We start from the raw sequence: 17,472 nt of genomic DNA, 5'->3' as shown, positions 1-17,472 counted from the left end.
GCTACTGTTCTGCTTTATTTTGGGGGGGGGGGGGGGGGGGGGGGTTCCACAAAAAGCTTAGTTTTCACCGCTTTTTGGTCAGAAACCGGTGTTGTTTGTTAATCCAACCCATGTTCTACTGCTGATTACTAAAGAACAGAAAAAGCTACAAACTTTATTTTCCTGGTAAAAGAAAGTCTGCTCTTTTTGTAGGTTTGGTGCTTATAGTGAGCTAAAATGGCTGGTGAGATGCGGAATTCAGCTTTAAAATACGAGCAGTAAATGAGGTCAATATTTACAAATGCAAGTCAAATATTTGGGGGAAGTCTTCTTTTGACAACGCAAATAGTGTGACAGCAGAGAAAATAACCCAAGATGTAAATTAACCCAATTGAAAGCCTCCGTGGCAGCCACGTGGACGCGTGCAGTAGTCTCGCAGGTCTTGTGTGGGTAAACAAGCAAAAAAGAGCCCCACTCGCGGCCCTCCATTGACACAGTGGAATGGACGCCAGTCTGCAGTGACGTCACACGGGCGCGGCCTGCCCTCCAAGCCCTCGCCGCACCTCCGGGCGTCGACCAATCAGCGACCAGACCGGATTCCCCCACAACGCAGTCGGCCTCTGATATATAGCAGCTGATGCAACACTGGCTCCAGATAACACACGAGCATCACTTCACGTCACAACACGCCACCCACGAAGCTATTTCAGAAGAACGTCAAGGTCAGTTGGACTGCGGCTAGTTGTGGTAAGTACAGTACACTTAAATTCAAGGAGGAAGGCTTTTATTTTGTTTAATGAAAAAAAAATACATGAGAACGACTTCCGCATCAGAACGCGCGTACTCGTAAGGCAGCTTGATTTTTTTTTTTAAACATGCCCTGGTCCTGGAGATGCAATTTTAACATTTTTATTTAAACATATAGTAATAGTTTTGTTCTTGGTTGTTTTTAAAAGTCCAATACTAATTGTATGTTTTGCTGCGCTCACTCCGAACAAGTCCGAGCTAAGCGGCTAACCGCCGTTTTACCACCATTTTCCACTTCCGTTTTTTTTTTTTTTTTTTTTTATAAACATCGACATTTCTGCCATTACGTTCCAAAATCCAAAGTAACGGCTAGTCGAGAAGACGTGACGTCTCTCCCACATCCCGCGAGGTGGAGCCACACTCGAGCGCGTTACACAAGCCGAGATGTTGGCACAACAATGCGGCGCACATGGCGTGGAGGGGCCGGGTGGTGCTGCTGGTGCTGGTGTCCGTTAACAGGTGCTCCACAAGCGGCGTCGGGTGCACCCGAGTCAAGCCTTTCTCGTGCGTCATTGGCGTGGGGCGTTGTTATTTAAACGCGGCATACAAACAAGCTTGTCGCACCATTACAAGGACACAAAAACGAAAGCGTGCGTAATATTTTTTTTCCCTCCCTGGAAACGGCTACAAAAAGCGTCCTCGCTTGCTGATTGGCCGCCGCTGAAGGCAGGGCAGCCTTCGTATAAAAACTCCCCAAGTTGCTTTTCCTCTTTCCTTCTTTTGGTAGCTGCAAACTACACGCGGTGAGTACTTTTTTTTTTACTACCGAAGAAACGGTGTTGACGAGCTTTAAAAACGAGCGAAAAGGAGCAAATACGTGTTCAAATAATCTTAAACGTTCTCCCCGAAAACAATGGGCAAAAATGGCAACCAATCAAATCATGATCCCTGTTAAAGAATAAAAATAACATAAATCGCATCAAATCATCTTAAATGTACAAAAAACTCCCGCTAAGTAGTAAATGATAAATACATTGGATTGAGTTAGATTAGTGTAAATTAAATAATAATTAGGAGTTTAAAAAAAGCGCTATGAGCAACCTTAATTTAAAAAAATAAACACTAAACCAGTGTAATGAACAGCATAATACACATCATCAAGTGGTGTTTAGGATAATACATTATACATTTTATAAAGAGTCCATTTCGTGCATGTCAATTAAGATACCAAGTGTGTCTTCTCTACTTGCCCGTTTTGTGTGCATGCATGTTGTTTGTTCCCCCCCGTACCCAAGTATGTTCAATATTTGCATTCCTGGAAAAATAACTTGAGAGACGGAAAAGATCCAGTGTGGAAACACATGGACACAACGGGGGCTTTATTGACCTAAAAGCTGCACCGACTACAAGCACCCGAAGGTGGCAGTCAAATGCATTTTCAAGCTTGAAAAGAAATCTGAATCCACCCCGACAGGTATCAAGCATGTCCGTCATCAGAACCCTCAGCAAGGTAGCCAAGCGGGCGGCGATGCTGGGCGGCCCGGCGTGCGACTGCCCGCCCCTGGCGGTGGCGGTGCGCGGCATCAGCTTCTCGCCGCGCCAGGTGACGTCCGACGCCAGCTTCCACTCGGTGTCCTTCTCCGAGACGGACCACCCCAAGGTGCTCATCACGGGTGAGTGCTGCCATTTGCCCCCCCCCCCCCCCCCCGAGTCAAACCCGTTTTGAGTCAAGTCAGCTGAGCGAGCATCCGAAAAGCTGAAGTTTTTGTCTTGGAAAAGAGCGCACGGGCAAATGATGTAACAGCGTATCGAGTATTCTCCCCGAGACTAGGTCAGCGGAGCCCCCGTTTTGTTTCACAAGGAGGTTGCTGGGATGCGGGGGCATAGTTTTGAGACGGCTGACAATTCGACCAGAGTATTGTGCCAGTTCGAAACAAAACAAAAGACGCCCCCCCCCCCACATCCCCCCCCCCCCCTCTGAGCTTGAGTCTTCCACGGTTGCTCTCTCGCGGCGTGACAATCAACGCTTCTGTCCATTGCAGGTGGCCTGGGGCAGCTCGGCGTGGGGCTCGCTAAAGTCTTACGGTAAGAACAAGCCGTCCACGGGCTCATTTTGCCGTTGCTTAGTTTCGCCAACATGTCTCGTTGCTCTCCAGGAAGCGCTTTGGAAAGAACAACGTGATTCTGTCCGATATCAGGAAGCCGTCGAGCAACGTTTTCCACAGCGGTACGTACGTACGCACGCTTGCCCAACTTTGTTGCGTATCGATTCCGGCAGGTGCACTTTTTTTGTCGATGAGACGACGCGTCCCAAAGACCACAAGCGGGTTGGCTTATGGATCAGGTTAATGTGTTACCAAGGTCCAGTGACTAATAAGAACAACAAGCGGCAGCTCAAGTTAATGCAAGTCATTAGTGGTTGTGTACAGAAATGCGCAACTAACTGTGACTTTGCAGTTTTGCCCACACATTTTGATTTTGGGAGTGCTCGGGAGAGAGAAAAAAACTTGAATTGTAATTGTGAGATTTCAATCAAGCTTAAAAGATTTAAACGGAACATTTATGAATTTGTTTTGTTTTATGTGATTTGCGCATATTTTAAACACAGATCCAATCCTTTTATTATGGCTTTTCTTTAATTAGATTCATCTTGTAGTTTTAGTAATTATTAACTATACCATTTCTAATTTGAGTTGTTTTAAGTAAACATTTAATTTCTTACTTGGCACAACAGAATATTTGCACATTATTAAATTAAATAGATTTTTTTTTCTATTTAGAAATATTTTTATGTTAATGTATTTATAATTTTATAATTTTTTTCCTAGCATAATGCAATTTTACTAATGTGGTTGTGTGAAGTTAAAGACGTCAGATGTGAAAACAAAAGGAGACCCCCGCAAATGTTCAGATTTTTGCTATTAAGTAAATCATTAAAATTTCTCCCCACCCCCAAAAAAACCTTAGCCAATTGAAAAAAATGACGGCTGAAGCTTCAGTTTGTGTCTGCAAAGACAAATCAAAAAGCAAGCTCGAGTCAAGCATCCAACGATAAACAATTTTGTTCTGCCGCCATCAGGCCCGTTCATCTACTCTGACATTTTGGACTACAAGAACCTGCGCGAGATCGTGGTGAACAACCGCATCACTTGGCTGGTCCACTACAGCGCCCTGCTCAGCGCCGTCGGCGAGGCCAACGTGGCCTTGGCCCGTTCCGTCAACATCACCGGTGCGACCATCGCTCGCGGGTTGCATGCGGGAAAAGTTTTTTTTGTTTGTTTTGGTTTTGGTTAACGGTTCCTCGTCCTCGTCGTCATCGTCAGGTCTTCACAACATCCTGGACATCGCGGCCGAACACGGCCTGCGTCTGTTCGTCCCCAGCACCATCGGCGCCTTCGGACCCACGTCCCCGCGCAACCCCACGCCTGACCTGTGCGTGCAGAGGCCCCGCACCATTTACGGCGTCTCCAAAGTCCACGCTGAGCTCATGGGCGAAGTATGATAACAAATGAAATTCTTCATTTTCCCAAATAGTCAATGCGATTATTTTATAGTTATGTGAGCATAGTTGTGAAATATTAGCATTTTATTACCATGTTGCGCAACGACATGTTAACACAGCGTAACACCCCCCCCCCCCCCCCCCCCCCCCCCCCCAGTACTACCACCACCGCTACAGCTTGGACTTCCGCTGTCTCCGCTACCCTGGAATCATTTCAGCTGACTCCATGCCCGGTGGCGGCACGACAGGTGAGAGATTATTTGTCACATGCGAGCTATCAATTTTTCATGCCCGTCTATTCTCAGAGCAAGTCCCCCCCCGTCATACACTTCTTATGTAACTATTTATTTTTAAGCTCGCCACACGCTTGAGTCAATTCAACTATTTTCCACTAACTATCAATACTAGGAGTGTCAGACGATTACAATTTGTAATCGTAATTAATCGCAAATTTTATATCTGTTCTAAATGTAAAATAAAATATTTTTCTCCAAGTTTTCTTACTCTTGTAAGTCAATAATTGCGTGTTTAAAAAAAATGAGCGGAGCTAAAGGAGCTTTAAATGAACCACACCCCGAATAAAATATTTTTCCCCAAGTTTTCTTACTCTTGTAAGTCAATAATTGCGTGTTAAAAAAAAATGAGCGGAGCTAAAGGAGCTTTAAATGAACCACACCCCGAATAAAATGTTTTTCTCCCAAGTTTTCTTACTCTTGTAAGTCAATAATTGCGTGTTTAAAAAAACGAGCGGAGCTAAAGGAGCTTTAAATGAACCACACCCCGAATAAAATATTTTTCTCCAAGTTTTCTTACTCTTGTAAGTCAATAATTGCGTGTTTAAAAAAATGAGCGGAGCTAAAGGAGCTTTAAATGAACCACACCCCGAATAAAATATTTTTCTCCAAGTTTTCTTACTCTTGTAAGTCACTAATTGCGTGTTAAAAAAAACGAGCGGAGCTAAAGGAACTTTAAATGAACCACACCCCGAATAAAATATTTTTCTCCAAGTTTTCTTACTCTTGTAAGTCAATAATTGCGTGTTAAAAAAAATGAGCGGAGCTAAAGGAGCTTTAAATGAACCACACCCCGAATAAAATATTTTTCTCCAAGTTTTCTTACTCTTGTAAGTCAATAATTGCGTGTTAAAAAAAATGAGCGGAGCTAAAGGAGCTTTAAATGAACCACACCCCGAATAAAATATTTTTCTCCAAGTTTTCTTACTCTTGTAAGTCAATAATTGCGTGTTAAAAAAAATGAGCGGAGCTAAAGGAGCTTTAAATGAACCACACCCCGAATAAAATATTTTTCTCCAAGTTTTCTTACTCTTGTAAGTCAATAATTGCGTGTTAAAAAAAAATGAGCGGAGCTAAAGGAGCTTTAAATGAACCACACCCCGAATAAAATATTTTTCTCCAAGTTTTCTTACTCTTTCTTGTAAGTCAATAATTGCGTGTTAAAAAAAATGAGCGGAGCTAAAGGAGCTTTAAATGAACCACACCCCGAATAAAATATTTTTCTCCAAGTTTTCTTACTCTTGTAAGTCAATAATTGCGTGTTAAAAAAAAATGAGCGGAGCTAAAGGAACTTTAAATGAACCACACCCCGAATAAAATATTTTTCTCTCAAGTTTTCTTACTCTTGTAAGTCAATAATTGCGTGTTAAAAAAAATGAGCGGAGCTAAAGGAGCTTTAAATGAACCACACCCCGAATAAAATATTTTTCTCCAAGTTTTCTTACTCTTGTAAGTCAATAATTGCGTGTTAAAAAAAATGAGCGGAGCTAAAGGAGCTTTAAATGAACCACACCCCAAATAAAATATTTTTCTCCAAGTTTTCTTACTCTTGTAAGTCAATAATTGCGTGTTAAAAAAAAATGAGCGGAGCTAAAGGAGCTTTAAATGAACCACACCCCGAATAAAATATTTTTCTCCAAGTTTTCTTACTCTTTCTTGTAAGTCAATAATTGCGTGTTAAAAAAAATGAGCGGAGCTAAAGGAGCTTTAAATGAACCACACCCCGAATAAAATATTTTTCTCCAAGTTTTAAATGAACCACACCCCGTATAAAATATTTTTCTCCAAGTTTTCTTACTCTTGTAAGTCAATAATTGCGTGTTAAAAAAAAATGAGCGGAGCTCAAGGAGCTTTAAATGAACCACACCTCGGATAAAATATTTTTCTCCAAGTTTTCTTACTCTTGTAAGTCAATAATTGCGTGTTAAAAAAAATGAGCGGAGCTAAAGGAGCTTTAAATGAACCACACCCCGAATAAAATATTTTTCTCCAAGTTTTCTTACTCTTGTAAGTCAATAATTGCGTGTTAAAAAAAACGAGCGGAGCTAAAGGAGCTTTAAATGAACCACACCCCGAATAAAATATTTTTCTCCAAGTTTTCTTACTCTTGTAAGTCAATAATTGCGTGTTAAAAAAAATGAGCGGAGCTAAAGGAGCTTTAAATGAACCACACCCCGAATAAAATATTTTTCTCCAAGTTTTCTTACTCTTGTAAGTCAATAATTGCGTGTTAAAAAAAATGAGCGGAGCTAAAGGAGCTTTAAATGAACCACACCCCGAATAAAATATTTTTCTCCCAAGTTTTCTTACTCTTGTAAGTCAATAATTGCGTGTTAAAAAAAATGAGCGGAGCTAAAGGAGCTTTAAATGAACCACACCCCGAATAAAATATTTTTCTCCCAAGTTTTCTTACTCTTGTAAGTCAATAATTGTGTGTTAAAAAAAATGAGCGCAGCTAAAGGAGCTTTAAATGAACCACACCCCGAATAAAATGTTTTTCTCCCAAGTTTTCTTACTCTTGTAAGTCAATAATTGCGTGTTAAAAAAAATGAGCGGAGCTAAAGGAGCTTTAAATGAACCACACCCCGAATAAAATATTTTTCTCCAAGTTTTCTTACTCTTTCTTGTAAGTCAATAATTGCGTGTTAAAAAAAATGAGCGGAGCTAAAGGTACTTTAAATGAACCACACCCCCGAATCAATACGCCTTTTTGTGCCGCCCCCTGCAGATTACGCCGTCCAGATCTTCCACGACGCCATCAAGACGGGCAAGTTCTCGTGCTTCCTGCGGCCCGACACGCGTCTGCCCATGATGTACATCGACGACTGCCTGCGCGCCACGCTGGAGGTGCTGGAGGCGCCCGCCGACACGCTCAGCATGCGCACGTACAACATCAACGCCATGAGCTTCACGCCCGACGAGCTGGTCCGGGAGCTGCGCAAGCACGTGCCCGAGCTGGACGTCTCGTACGACGTGGACCCGGTCCGGCAGGCCATCGGTAAGTCGGACTCTTGTTGCAATATGAGTTTTTATTGTGGCGGGTCAGACTGGAAGCAGTTCAGCTCAGTAAAAAATGATGCGAAATGATGAGAATGCACTTTCATGGAGCAATTATTAGAATTATTTAGGTTAGTGAAAAAAAGTCTCGTATTAAAAATTAAATAAAGCAATTTCAGGATTATTTAGGTTCGTGAATAGAGTCTCGTATTTAAAATAAATAAATAAAAATATGTCAGTGTTTTCTTGGGCTCGGCACTGAAAATTTCGTGTGTTCTTGTTGGCTGCCAAAGTGGCACCCAAGAAAGCAAAGACCTCCGCCAAGGCTTTCATTCACTGCCATTGACGGCTGCAGAAGTCACAGGTCCATTATTTCGTTTTTACATGTGCTGGCAGTGAACCAATTTGAATTGGATATGAAACGTAATACGTCGGTATAATGTGCAATGGCGACCAACTATTGCAACTTAACCGCCCTCCATTGACGAAACGGCAAACTCCACCCAGGAATGCCTGAACTGAGACTTGAAAGCAAAAAGCAGCCGACTGCAACGCACATCTGCTAACCACAGAAAACGCCAAGGCTGATTGTTAGCTAAAATGCGCCCTAACCCGCTTCTGGTTCCCGCCCCCGCAGCCGACTCCTGGCCGATGGACTTTGACGACTCCAACGCCAAGCGCGACTGGGCCTGGAAGCACGACTACGACCTTCCCGAGCTGGTGCAGACCATGCTGAACCTCCTCAGCGGCGAGACGCGCATGGCCCGCGCCAACTAGCTCCGCCCCCGGGGACGCCTCAGCTAAGCTAACGCAGCTTTTTTGTACATAATGTATAGAATGACCAAAGAGGTATTGGAGTTTAGGTGGCCTGTGTACATAGTCGTTCTCTCTCTCTCTCTCTCTCTCTCTTTTGAGGGCTGTCCCGGCTCCACGAGCCCCCCACAGAATTTTGCTCGGGTCACACGGGCGTGTGGGGGGAGCGTTCGTGGGACGAGCCGGGAAAGCAAACCAGTTTTTTTTTTTTGCTGCATCACCAAGGATTGCCTAACTAGGGTTGCGAAATCGTGGCAACGTTCACAGTTGCAAAGTTACATGGGAATAAAGACACATTTCTCATGTTTGGCCTGACAGGCGTCGCTTTTGCAAAACGTTGCAAAATGTCCAAACTGGAGTAACTGAATGATTGTTTTGGATTTAGCAACGTCAAAAAAAAAGATGTTTCCTTTGATGCACTGAGGAATCGTGTGCAAGGAGGCGCGATGAGACATTTTTGGGGAGAATTCTTCTGTTTATTCCACAAGATAATTTATTCTTTCTATTGGTGTCCAGTGGAAGCGCTTCTTTACTTTTTTTATTTTGTTGTCTGTGGGATGATGTGGCAAAATACGCACGTGAACTCTAATGGTGTTGGGTTATTTTCATATTTTCAGGTGACAAAAATCCTGTCTTTTTTTTCCTGCTGTTCCACCATTTGTGTTGAAAATAAACCACTTTTTTTTCCAGCATTTTGGGGCCTATTTTGAATGTTTCTCATACAGGGAAAAGACTGGAAACAGATCTGTAACAATAATTGTTATGAGAAAAAAAGACAAATTGCTAACTTGCACTTCAAGTACTCTGTCGAATGGATGTTGCGCAATACAGTCTGCACATCATGAGCCTTTCTCGGTCTTGAATGTGCACTAGTTGAACTGCGAACATTCCTGACATTTCCGTGCCTTTTAGCAAGCGCCACCAGTTCAGTTAGCAAGGTTGTGTTTTGTTTCGCGTGCGAATGCGTGTCTCAAGCATTTTTCCCATCACTTGTGTTTGACAAAGTTCAGCATGTGGCTCGATTTTGATCTTGTGGCTCGATTTTGATCTTGTGGCGCTTGGCAGCCGACCCGCCGTATGGTATGTAATCCGGGGAGGCTTTCTTGTGTGCGTACGTACGTACACATGTGAAGCGACACACCACAGATGGGGGGGGGGGGAAACGCGGGTGAAATGAATTCCATGTGTAGTAATGCTGTTAGACGAGTGACACTTGAATGTCCTCAGCGCGCTTCAAAAAACTCGTTCAACTCTGCATGAGAACACGAGAAAAGTGGAGCGAGTTCAACTAACAACAAGAGACTTGTTGAAAAAAAACAAACACAGATAACATTTGAGAAGAAGGAAAAAGTCAACTGAAACTGATGGAAAAGAACACGTTCAAAATCGAAAACATTCAAAACGGTATTTTCTCAAGATGGCTGCTGCTCGGAAGCGTCGTGTCAATTTCTCCAATTTCTCGCATGAACGTGAACGGGCGCTTATCATCTGCCTCTTGCGAACACAGACCTCAAATGATAAAGCGATATCAGAGAGCGGCAGGAACGAGCCCTACTGTCTTGCTCTGTTCTTTCCCACTGGCTGTCGGTTGTGACGAAGACTTTGTTAGCATAGATGGAGTCGCGCGCGCGCGCACCACGTAGCATGAGGGAAGTTGGAGCAAAAACTGAAGCATCAGCGTGACGAGAAGAAAAAAAAAAAAAACCATCAAAGCATAGCTGATGAATGACATGCAGCAAGTGAAGTCGCTCGACGTGGCTCGGTTTCTTGGTGTCAAGTCTCCGCATGTCGGGTGGCGGGAGTTGTTTTGACCAAGCAACTCTATGAACCCAAAGAGGAAAAAAAAATAAAAAAGTGATGTTATACGATATTGTATTCTCCCATTTCTGGGTGAAAACAGTCACTAAAGAAGAGTTTCAAATTGTGTTTATAAATACTTTTCATGTTGCATCTCTATTGTGGATAAATGATGTTTACTGCACATACAATAAAAAAAAAAGTGCATTGTGATTTCCAACAGACTCCACATTTGCATCTCCTCAAACTCGGATGAGTCTCGAAGCTTTTTCCAAGAAAAGACGCAAAGGCGCGTGTTGTGTTTGCGGCGGTTGTGGCGGGCTCGGTTCTCAAACGGCAACAAAGGCCACCCCGAGGGGGGTCAGCCTGTTGGGGGGGGGGGAGTCCTTCCCTTTCAAGCCTCTTATGTAACCCGCAGGCTTGTCACCTGTCAGCCAATGGGAGGAGCGCTCGCTTTGTGTGAGGGGGGCTGTAAGAAGATTCCCACTGTGTGCCGAGGCTTACATGAGAGCAGGCGGGGGGGGGGGGGGGGGTGAAGGACGAGACGCGGGGGGGCGCGGTGGGCCAAGAGCTCTATAACATAGTGTGCCGTGGACCTGTTGCCGTGGCAACGGAGGCCCACACCACCGCCAACCCCCCAAGGCGTCTGCATGTTGAAGATAACCCACCATGACAACTCTGGATTGTAGGATTCATTTCAATTAGTTTCATCTTGCACAAGGAGTTTTCATCAAAATGATTTTGAATGAACTAGAATTATTATTATTTTTTTAATAAACATTCTCTTTTAAGTTCTCCAGCGGTCAGTGTCTGCTAACCAGTAAGGGCGTATAAATGTTTCAAAATAAATGTTTTTAGATGACCAAGATAAAAACTACACATATTAATGATGAGTTGAAAAGTGTTTTATTCTTTTCAGTTTTATCTGTTGATATTTTGTGACATTTTACGTCTCATCGTGTCTCAGCAATTTGGAAGGTAAGTTTACTAACATTGCTATCTTATGCTAATGAATGATAATAAAAAAACTTTTTTTTAATAAAAAATGCTTTTAATATCTAAAATTTTCTTTCAACTTTTTTTTTTTTTTTTTGGTGCAATTTTGGTTGAGATTTTCTACCAAAAATCCATCTTTGCGTCAGGACCTGGACTGGTCACTTTTATAGCCTTTAGGATTGGTCGCCACCTCTGACTATCTTGGAATGAAGTTCAGCCGCTTTCCTGCCCTGCTGAAGGTTGCAACAAACGTGGAGCAAGATTGCTGATCATGAAAGGAGTTTACTAGTGAGGTTTAATTGGGTACTAGTAGAAAAAAAAAACATGGCTAGTGAGACATAGTCGATCTAATGTGCTGAATTGTCTTACGAGTACATGAGCCTAAAATGGATATCAATTAGGATATAGGGAGGAAAATGCTCAAACGGTGTTTGCTAGTTACACAATGTGCCTTTAATGTCATCACCAGACCGTTATTAAGCAGATCTGGTGTCAGATTGTCGCTCACATAATCCAGTCTGGACTGCCATGGCAACAGTTTCTGACACGGGAACAGTGCAGGGACTCAAAAAAAGCTGTCCAAAGTGGGTCAAGACCTGGTTTGTTTTCAGGCGCACCGAATAAGTGCAAAAGTGCATGCGAGTAGTTTTACTCCATTGCCATGTTGTCTTTATCACAATAGTCATAACAATAGGCTTCTTTCAGGTCAGCCTGCTTCTTGACGCTACACAACTTTTTTTCCTTTCACAACACGAGCAACTCCAGGGCGAAATTTGTTTTCATCCACACCAAGACATTAATTTTGACTGTCTAGCCTTCAAAACAAAACCAAATTATATGTCTGACTAAACTGAGCTCCCACAGACTGACTGGCCTTTTGAAGCTTACTTTGAAATCGTATTCATAGTCATTACTGCCATCAAGTCGCCTTGCAAATAGTCAGTTGCATAAAGAAAGGGACAGGAATATTGCCCAAAAATCCAGCTGGTCCACTTTTACGCCAAGGGAGTTCACTTTTTTTTCTTCTTTTTTTTTAATAGTGGGGTGAGAACAAGTTGCCACGTTCAAGTGTTGCTTGTAAACTGTCACTGTGTGTGTCAAGTGGAAAACTCTTGCTATATTTAAAAGTTAAAAAAAATAGTGTATCTTGTCAGCGGGCAGCCTTGATTCATGTTAGAAGTTGCACATGTGATTTAAAAAAAGAGAAACAAAGGTGTTGGGGTTCATTGAACTTTAATGATGCTGATGCTGACATACGGTTCTCTTTTTCATGGGTTGCAGCGTCCTCTGTTGGTGGATTCAATAAAAGAATTAAGTTACTGTACTTAAAAAAAAAAAAAAACGGCAAATGATATGAATAAATATTTAAAACGACCATACACTTTATACGAAATACGATCCGATCCAAATGTGATTTCAAACAGGCAACCAGCAGGGCGCCGTGTTATTCTCGTCAGGCACCTTGTGAGACTCCCACGACTGAAGCCGCGTCAGGACCTCCAGGATGTCCATGCTCGCCGAACGTAAGGATTTTTTTTTTTAAATAATACACTATTTGGCATACTCACACAGTTGGAAAATGTTCTTGCTATTAACAGCGTGTCTGTCCGCGTGTCCCGTGGTTTAACCTGAGATGAATCTAACAATAGTGTCTTGTCTGTCGAAATAGCCCTAAAATGTTCCTCAAACTGACATTAGCTTTAGCATCCTCCGTCAGAATGGGCACGTGAGGTCGGTTCTCGTAAAGATTGTTACATAACACATTATTATTATTATTATTATTATTATTATGGGCCTGCTAAGCGGAGCAAGCAGCAGCGAAGCTGCTGCTTGCGGAGCAAGCAGGCACATATTACTATCCACCCAGGAAAAGTGTATATTATTATGGGCCTGCTAAGCGGAGCAAGCAGCAGCGAAGCTGCTGCTTGCGGAGCAAGCAGGCACATATTACTATCCTAGAAAATGGGTTTATTATTTTTCTTATTTTTTAATCTTCCGCGTTTTTTTCTGCTAAAATGCGGCCCGTACCGTAGATCGCACCGGGACAAATGAGGTATCAAACGATGCGGCTCGATCTGACTCGGTGCGCTATTATTTTTATAAGAATTCCCAGTTACCATGGCGACGCTATTCCCAAAAAACTCCCAAATAAAGTCCCATAGGAATGAATGGGAATCCGAAAGAGATCAACTCCAATCAAGCACCTTTTTCAAAGACACGCTGCGCGCGCATACATTAACCGACCGATATGAAAAATAGCTCATTTTGTTGGAATTTTTGTCATCTTTAGCTCAGTGTCAAAAAAAAATTTAAGGAATGAAAGCTCTCCCCCCTGTGCGGGTTCAAAGACAGTGAGCAAAGGGGTAAAAGTCGCCTTTCTTGCATCAGTTAGAGCGTGACTAATTAAGGTCTGAGTGGTGGGAACCAAAAAATATATTTCCAAAAGTTTCACTTCAACTCGTCACCATGGCCACAATCTTTGCTCACTAGACATCAAATTCGCACATTTTGTAGCCACAAGCCTCTGCTTTCTGAAGAACTAAGTTTTATTTGGCTACGGTGTCATTTAGTACCTTTATTTTCACTTTAAGCGAGGAGAAGTCGCACATTTTTGATCTCTTTTCAATGTAATTTTCGCCGTTTTTGCCTCTTCATTTTCGATCAATCATAAGTTTTCAACCTGCTCTCATTTGGTCATTTTTCATCCGATTAAAAAACTGAGAACATGCTCGCGTTCCCCAAACCCTTGCCGTTCTAACGAGCCATGTCTGGAATCTGCATCTTCAACCGTTAAGTCGCGAGAGGCTTTTGTTTGAGGTGAGCGTAATCCTATACAAATCAATGGAGTGTTGGTGCGTGACGTCTCCTCACAACTTAAAATCAAATGTGTGTGCGTGAATGTGCATGTTTTATAAAGGGGCAGTGAGATACTGTTAATTATGGTAGATTCCACATTTCTTGACCGATTTCAATGGTTTGAATTTTAAACTGTTCAGCTCATTGAAATGTTACTTAAAATCAAATGTGTGTGCGTGAATGTGCATGTTTTATAAAGGGGCAGTGAGATACTGTTAATTATGGTAGATTCCACATTTCTTGACCGATTTCAATGGTTTGAATTTTAAACTGTTCAGCTCATTGAAATGTTACTTAAAATCAAATGTGTGTGCGTGAATGTGCATGTTTTATAAAGGGGCAGTGAGATACTGTTAATTATGGTAGATTCCACATTTCTTGACCGATTTCAATGGTTTGAATTTTAAACTGTTCAGCTCATTGAAATGTTACTTAAAATCAAATGTGTGTGCGTGAATGTGCATGTTTCTTAAAGGGGCAGTAAGATACTTTATTTGATCTTGATTATGGTTAACTTGCACATTTCTTGAGCGATTTCAATGGTTGAAATTTTAAACTGTTCAGCTCATTGAAATGTTAGTTAAAATCAAATGTATGTGCGTGAATGTGCATGTTTCTTAAAGGGGCAGTAATACTTTTAGTTGATTATAACTTCCACATTTCTTGAGCGATTTCAACGGTTGAAATTTTAAACTGCTCATTGAAAAGAGTTGCAATAGTTAGCAGGCCCATTCAAAATTTCCGCGGGAATTTTTCTAGTTATGGGCCTGCTAAGCGGAGCAAGCAGCAGCGAAGCTGCTGCTTGCGGAGCAAGCAGGCACATATTACTATCCTAGAAAATGGGTTTATTATGGGCCTGCTAAGCGGAGCAAGCAGCAGCGAAGCTGCTGCTTGCGCAGCAAGCAGGCACATATTACTATCCTAGAAAAAAGGGTTTATTGTTGCGTTTATTATTATATCATCTTCCACGATTTTTCCGCAAAAATGCGGCCCGTACCGTAGATCGCACCGGCACGAATGAGGTATCAAACGATGCGGCTCGATCTGACTCGGTGCGGCATTATTTTTCTAAGAATTCCCAGTTACCATGGCGACGCTATTCCCAAAAAACTCCCAAATAAAGTCCCATAGGAATGAATGGGAATCCGAAAGAGATCAACTCCAATCAAGCACCTTTTTCAAAGACACGCTGCGCGCGCATACGTTGATCGACCGATATGAATTTTAGCTCATTTTGTTGGAATTTTTGTCATCTTTAGCTCAGTGTCAAAAAAAAAATTAAGGAATGAAAGCTCTCCCCCCTGTGAGGGTTCAAAGACAGTGAGCAAAGGGGGAAAGTCGCCTATTTAGAGTGTGACTAATTAAGGCTTCAGTGACGGGAACCAAAAAATCTATTTCCAAAAGTTTCACTTCAACTCGTCACCATGGCCACAATCTTTGCTCACTAGACATCAAATTCGCACATTTTGTAGCCACAAGCCTCTGCTTTCTGAAAAACTAAGTTTTATTTGGCTAAGGTGTCATTTAGTACCTTTATTTTCACTTTAAGCGAGGAGAAGTCGGACTTTGGCGCCTATCTCCTCCATGTTAATTTCGCCGTTTTTTCCCTCTTCATTTTCGATCAATCATAAGTTTTCAACCTGCTCTCATTTGGTCATTTTTCATCCGATTAAAAATCTGAGAACATGCTCGCGTTCCCCAAACCCTTGCCGTTCTAACGAGCCATTTCTGGAATCTGCATCTTCAACTGTTAAGTCGCGAGAGGCTTTTGTTTGAGGTGAGCGTAATCCTATACAAATCAATGGAGTGTTGGTGCGTGACGTCTCCTCACAACTTAAAATCAAATGTGTGTGCGTGAATGTGCATGTTTTGTAAAGGGGCAGTGAGATACTGTTAATTATGGTAGATTCCACATTTCTTGACCGATTTCAATGGTTTGAATTTTAAACTGTTCAGCTCATTGAAATGTTACTTAAAATCAAATGTGTGTGCGTGAATGTGCATGTTTCTTAAAGGGACAGTAAGATACTTTATTTGATCTTGATTATGGTTAACTTTTACATTTCTTGAGCGATTTCAATGGTTTAAATTTTAAACTGTTCAGCTCATTGAAATGTTGGTTAAAATCAAATGTGTGTGCGTGAATGTGCATATTTCTTAAAGGGACAGTAAGATACTTTATTTGATCTTGATTATGGTTAACTTTTACATTTCTTGAGCGATTTCAATAGTTGAAATTTTAAACTGTTCAGCTCATTGAAATGTTAGTTAAAATCAAATGTATGTGCGTGAATGTGCATGTTTCTTAAAGGGGCAGTAATACTTTTAGTTGATTATAACTTCCACATTTCTTGAGCGATTTCAACGGTTGAAATTTTAAACTGCTCGTTGAAAAGAGTTGCAAGAGTTAGCAGGCCCATTCAAAATTTCCGCGGGAATTTTTCTAGTTATTTTTCTTATTTTTTAATCTTCCGCGTTTTTTTCTGCTAAAATGCGGCCCGTACCGTAGATCGCACCGGGACAAATGAGGTATCAAACGATGCGGCTCGATCTGACTCGGTGCGCTATTATTTTTATAAGAATTCCCAGTTACCATGGCGACGCTATTCCCAAAAAACTCCCAAATAAAAGTCCCATAGGAATGAATGGGAAAAGGAAAGACAAAATCACACATCAAGCACCTTTTTCAAAGAGACGCTGCGCGCGCATACGTTAACCGATTGATATGAAAATTAGCTCATTTTGTTGGAATTTTTGTCATCTTTAACTCAGTGTCAAAAAAAAAATTAAGGAATGAAAGCTCTTCCCCCTGTGCGGGTTCAAAGACAGTGAGTGTAATCGCCACTCTGATACCCAATTAAGGCTTCAGTGACGGGAACCAAAAAATATATTTCCAAAAGTTTCACTTCAACTCGTCACCATGGCCACAATCTTTGCTCACTAGACATCAAATTCGCACATTTTGTAGCCACAAGCCTCTGCTTTCTGAAGAACTAAGTTTTATTTGGCTAAGGTGTCATTTAGTACCTTTATTTTCACTTTAAGCGAGGAGAAGTCGCACATTTTTGATCTCTTTTCAATGTAATTTTCGCCGTTTTTGCCTCTTCATTTTCGATCAATCATAAGTTTTCAACCTGCTCTCATTTGGTCATTTTTCATCCGATTAAAAAACTGAGAACATGCTCGCGTTCCCCAAACCCTTGCCGTTCTAACGAGCCATTTCTGGAATCTGCATCTTCAACCGTTAAGTCGCGAGAGGCTTTTGTTTGAGGTGAGCGTAATCCTATACAAATCAATGGAGTGTTGGTGCGTGACGTCTCCTCACAACTTAAAATCAAATGTGTGTGCGTGAATGTGCATGTTTTGTAAAGGGGCAGTGAGATGCTGTTAATTATGGTAGATTCCACATTTCTTGACCGATTTCAATGGTTTGAATTTTAAACTGTTCAGCTCATTGAAATGTTACTTAAAATCAAATGTGTGTGCGTGAAT

At 41.8% G+C, this 17,472-nt stretch overlaps 2 protein-coding genes across 4 annotated transcripts in view; both read left to right on the top strand.

Moving 5' to 3' along the window:
- The first annotated feature begins 560 nt into the window (after nucleotides 1-560).
- tdh (L-threonine dehydrogenase) lies at nucleotides 561-9,023 on the top strand. 3 transcript variants are annotated; one of them, XM_086061190.1, is made up of 9 exons: nucleotides 561-726; nucleotides 2,201-2,399; nucleotides 2,769-2,811; nucleotides 2,883-2,953; nucleotides 3,806-3,955; nucleotides 4,050-4,222; nucleotides 4,386-4,476; nucleotides 7,250-7,519; nucleotides 8,156-9,023. In XM_086061190.1, exons 2-9 carry the CDS (start codon nucleotides 2,210-2,212, stop codon nucleotides 8,293-8,295), a joined length of 1,128 nt encoding a protein of 375 aa, XP_085917316.1. In that variant the 5' UTR covers nucleotides 561-726; nucleotides 2,201-2,209; the 3' UTR covers nucleotides 8,296-9,023. The 3 variants fall into 3 exon arrangements, with proteins under 3 accessions (XP_085917316.1, XP_085917317.1, XP_085917318.1); XM_086061191.1 differs by lacking the exon at nucleotides 561-726 and adding an exon at nucleotides 836-1,529; XM_086061192.1 differs by lacking the exon at nucleotides 561-726 and having other exon boundaries at nucleotides 2,183-2,399.
- A 139-nt stretch (nucleotides 9,024-9,162) lies between these two features.
- Nucleotides 9,163-17,472, top strand: part of pinx1 (PIN2 (TERF1) interacting telomerase inhibitor 1) — a 30,804-nt gene continuing 22,494 nt past the window's right edge. Inside the window, exons 1-2 of the mRNA XM_086061193.1 lie at nucleotides 9,163-9,411; nucleotides 12,549-12,647. Coding sequence (XP_085917319.1) covers nucleotides 12,629-12,647 — 19 coding nt within the window. The 5' untranslated portion in view covers nucleotides 9,163-9,411; nucleotides 12,549-12,628. The remainder of the gene's footprint in view (nucleotides 9,412-12,548; nucleotides 12,648-17,472) is intronic.

The sequence above is a fragment of the Leptonotus elevatus genome, chromosome 18, assembly GCF_054856555.1.
Source record: "Leptonotus elevatus isolate MCC_2025b chromosome 18, RoL_Lele_1.0, whole genome shotgun sequence".
Classification (NCBI taxonomy): domain Eukaryota; kingdom Metazoa; phylum Chordata; class Actinopteri; order Syngnathiformes; family Syngnathidae; genus Leptonotus; species Leptonotus elevatus.
This window is presented reverse-complemented; position numbering and strand designations above follow the sequence as displayed.

Bases quoted from the DNA above. Each gene is read 5' to 3' on its own strand.
- tdh (XM_086061190.1), top strand. From the start codon at position 2,210: ATGTCCGTCATCAGAACCCTCAGCAAGGTAGCCAAGCGGGCGGCGATG. The intron at 2,400-2,768 runs GTGAGTGCTGCC...TGTCCATTGCAG, and splicing joins CCCCAAGGTGCTCATCACGG to GTGGCCTGGGGCAGCTCGGC. The intron at 2,954-3,805 runs GTACGTACGTAC...TGCCGCCATCAG, and splicing joins GAGCAACGTTTTCCACAGCG to GCCCGTTCATCTACTCTGAC.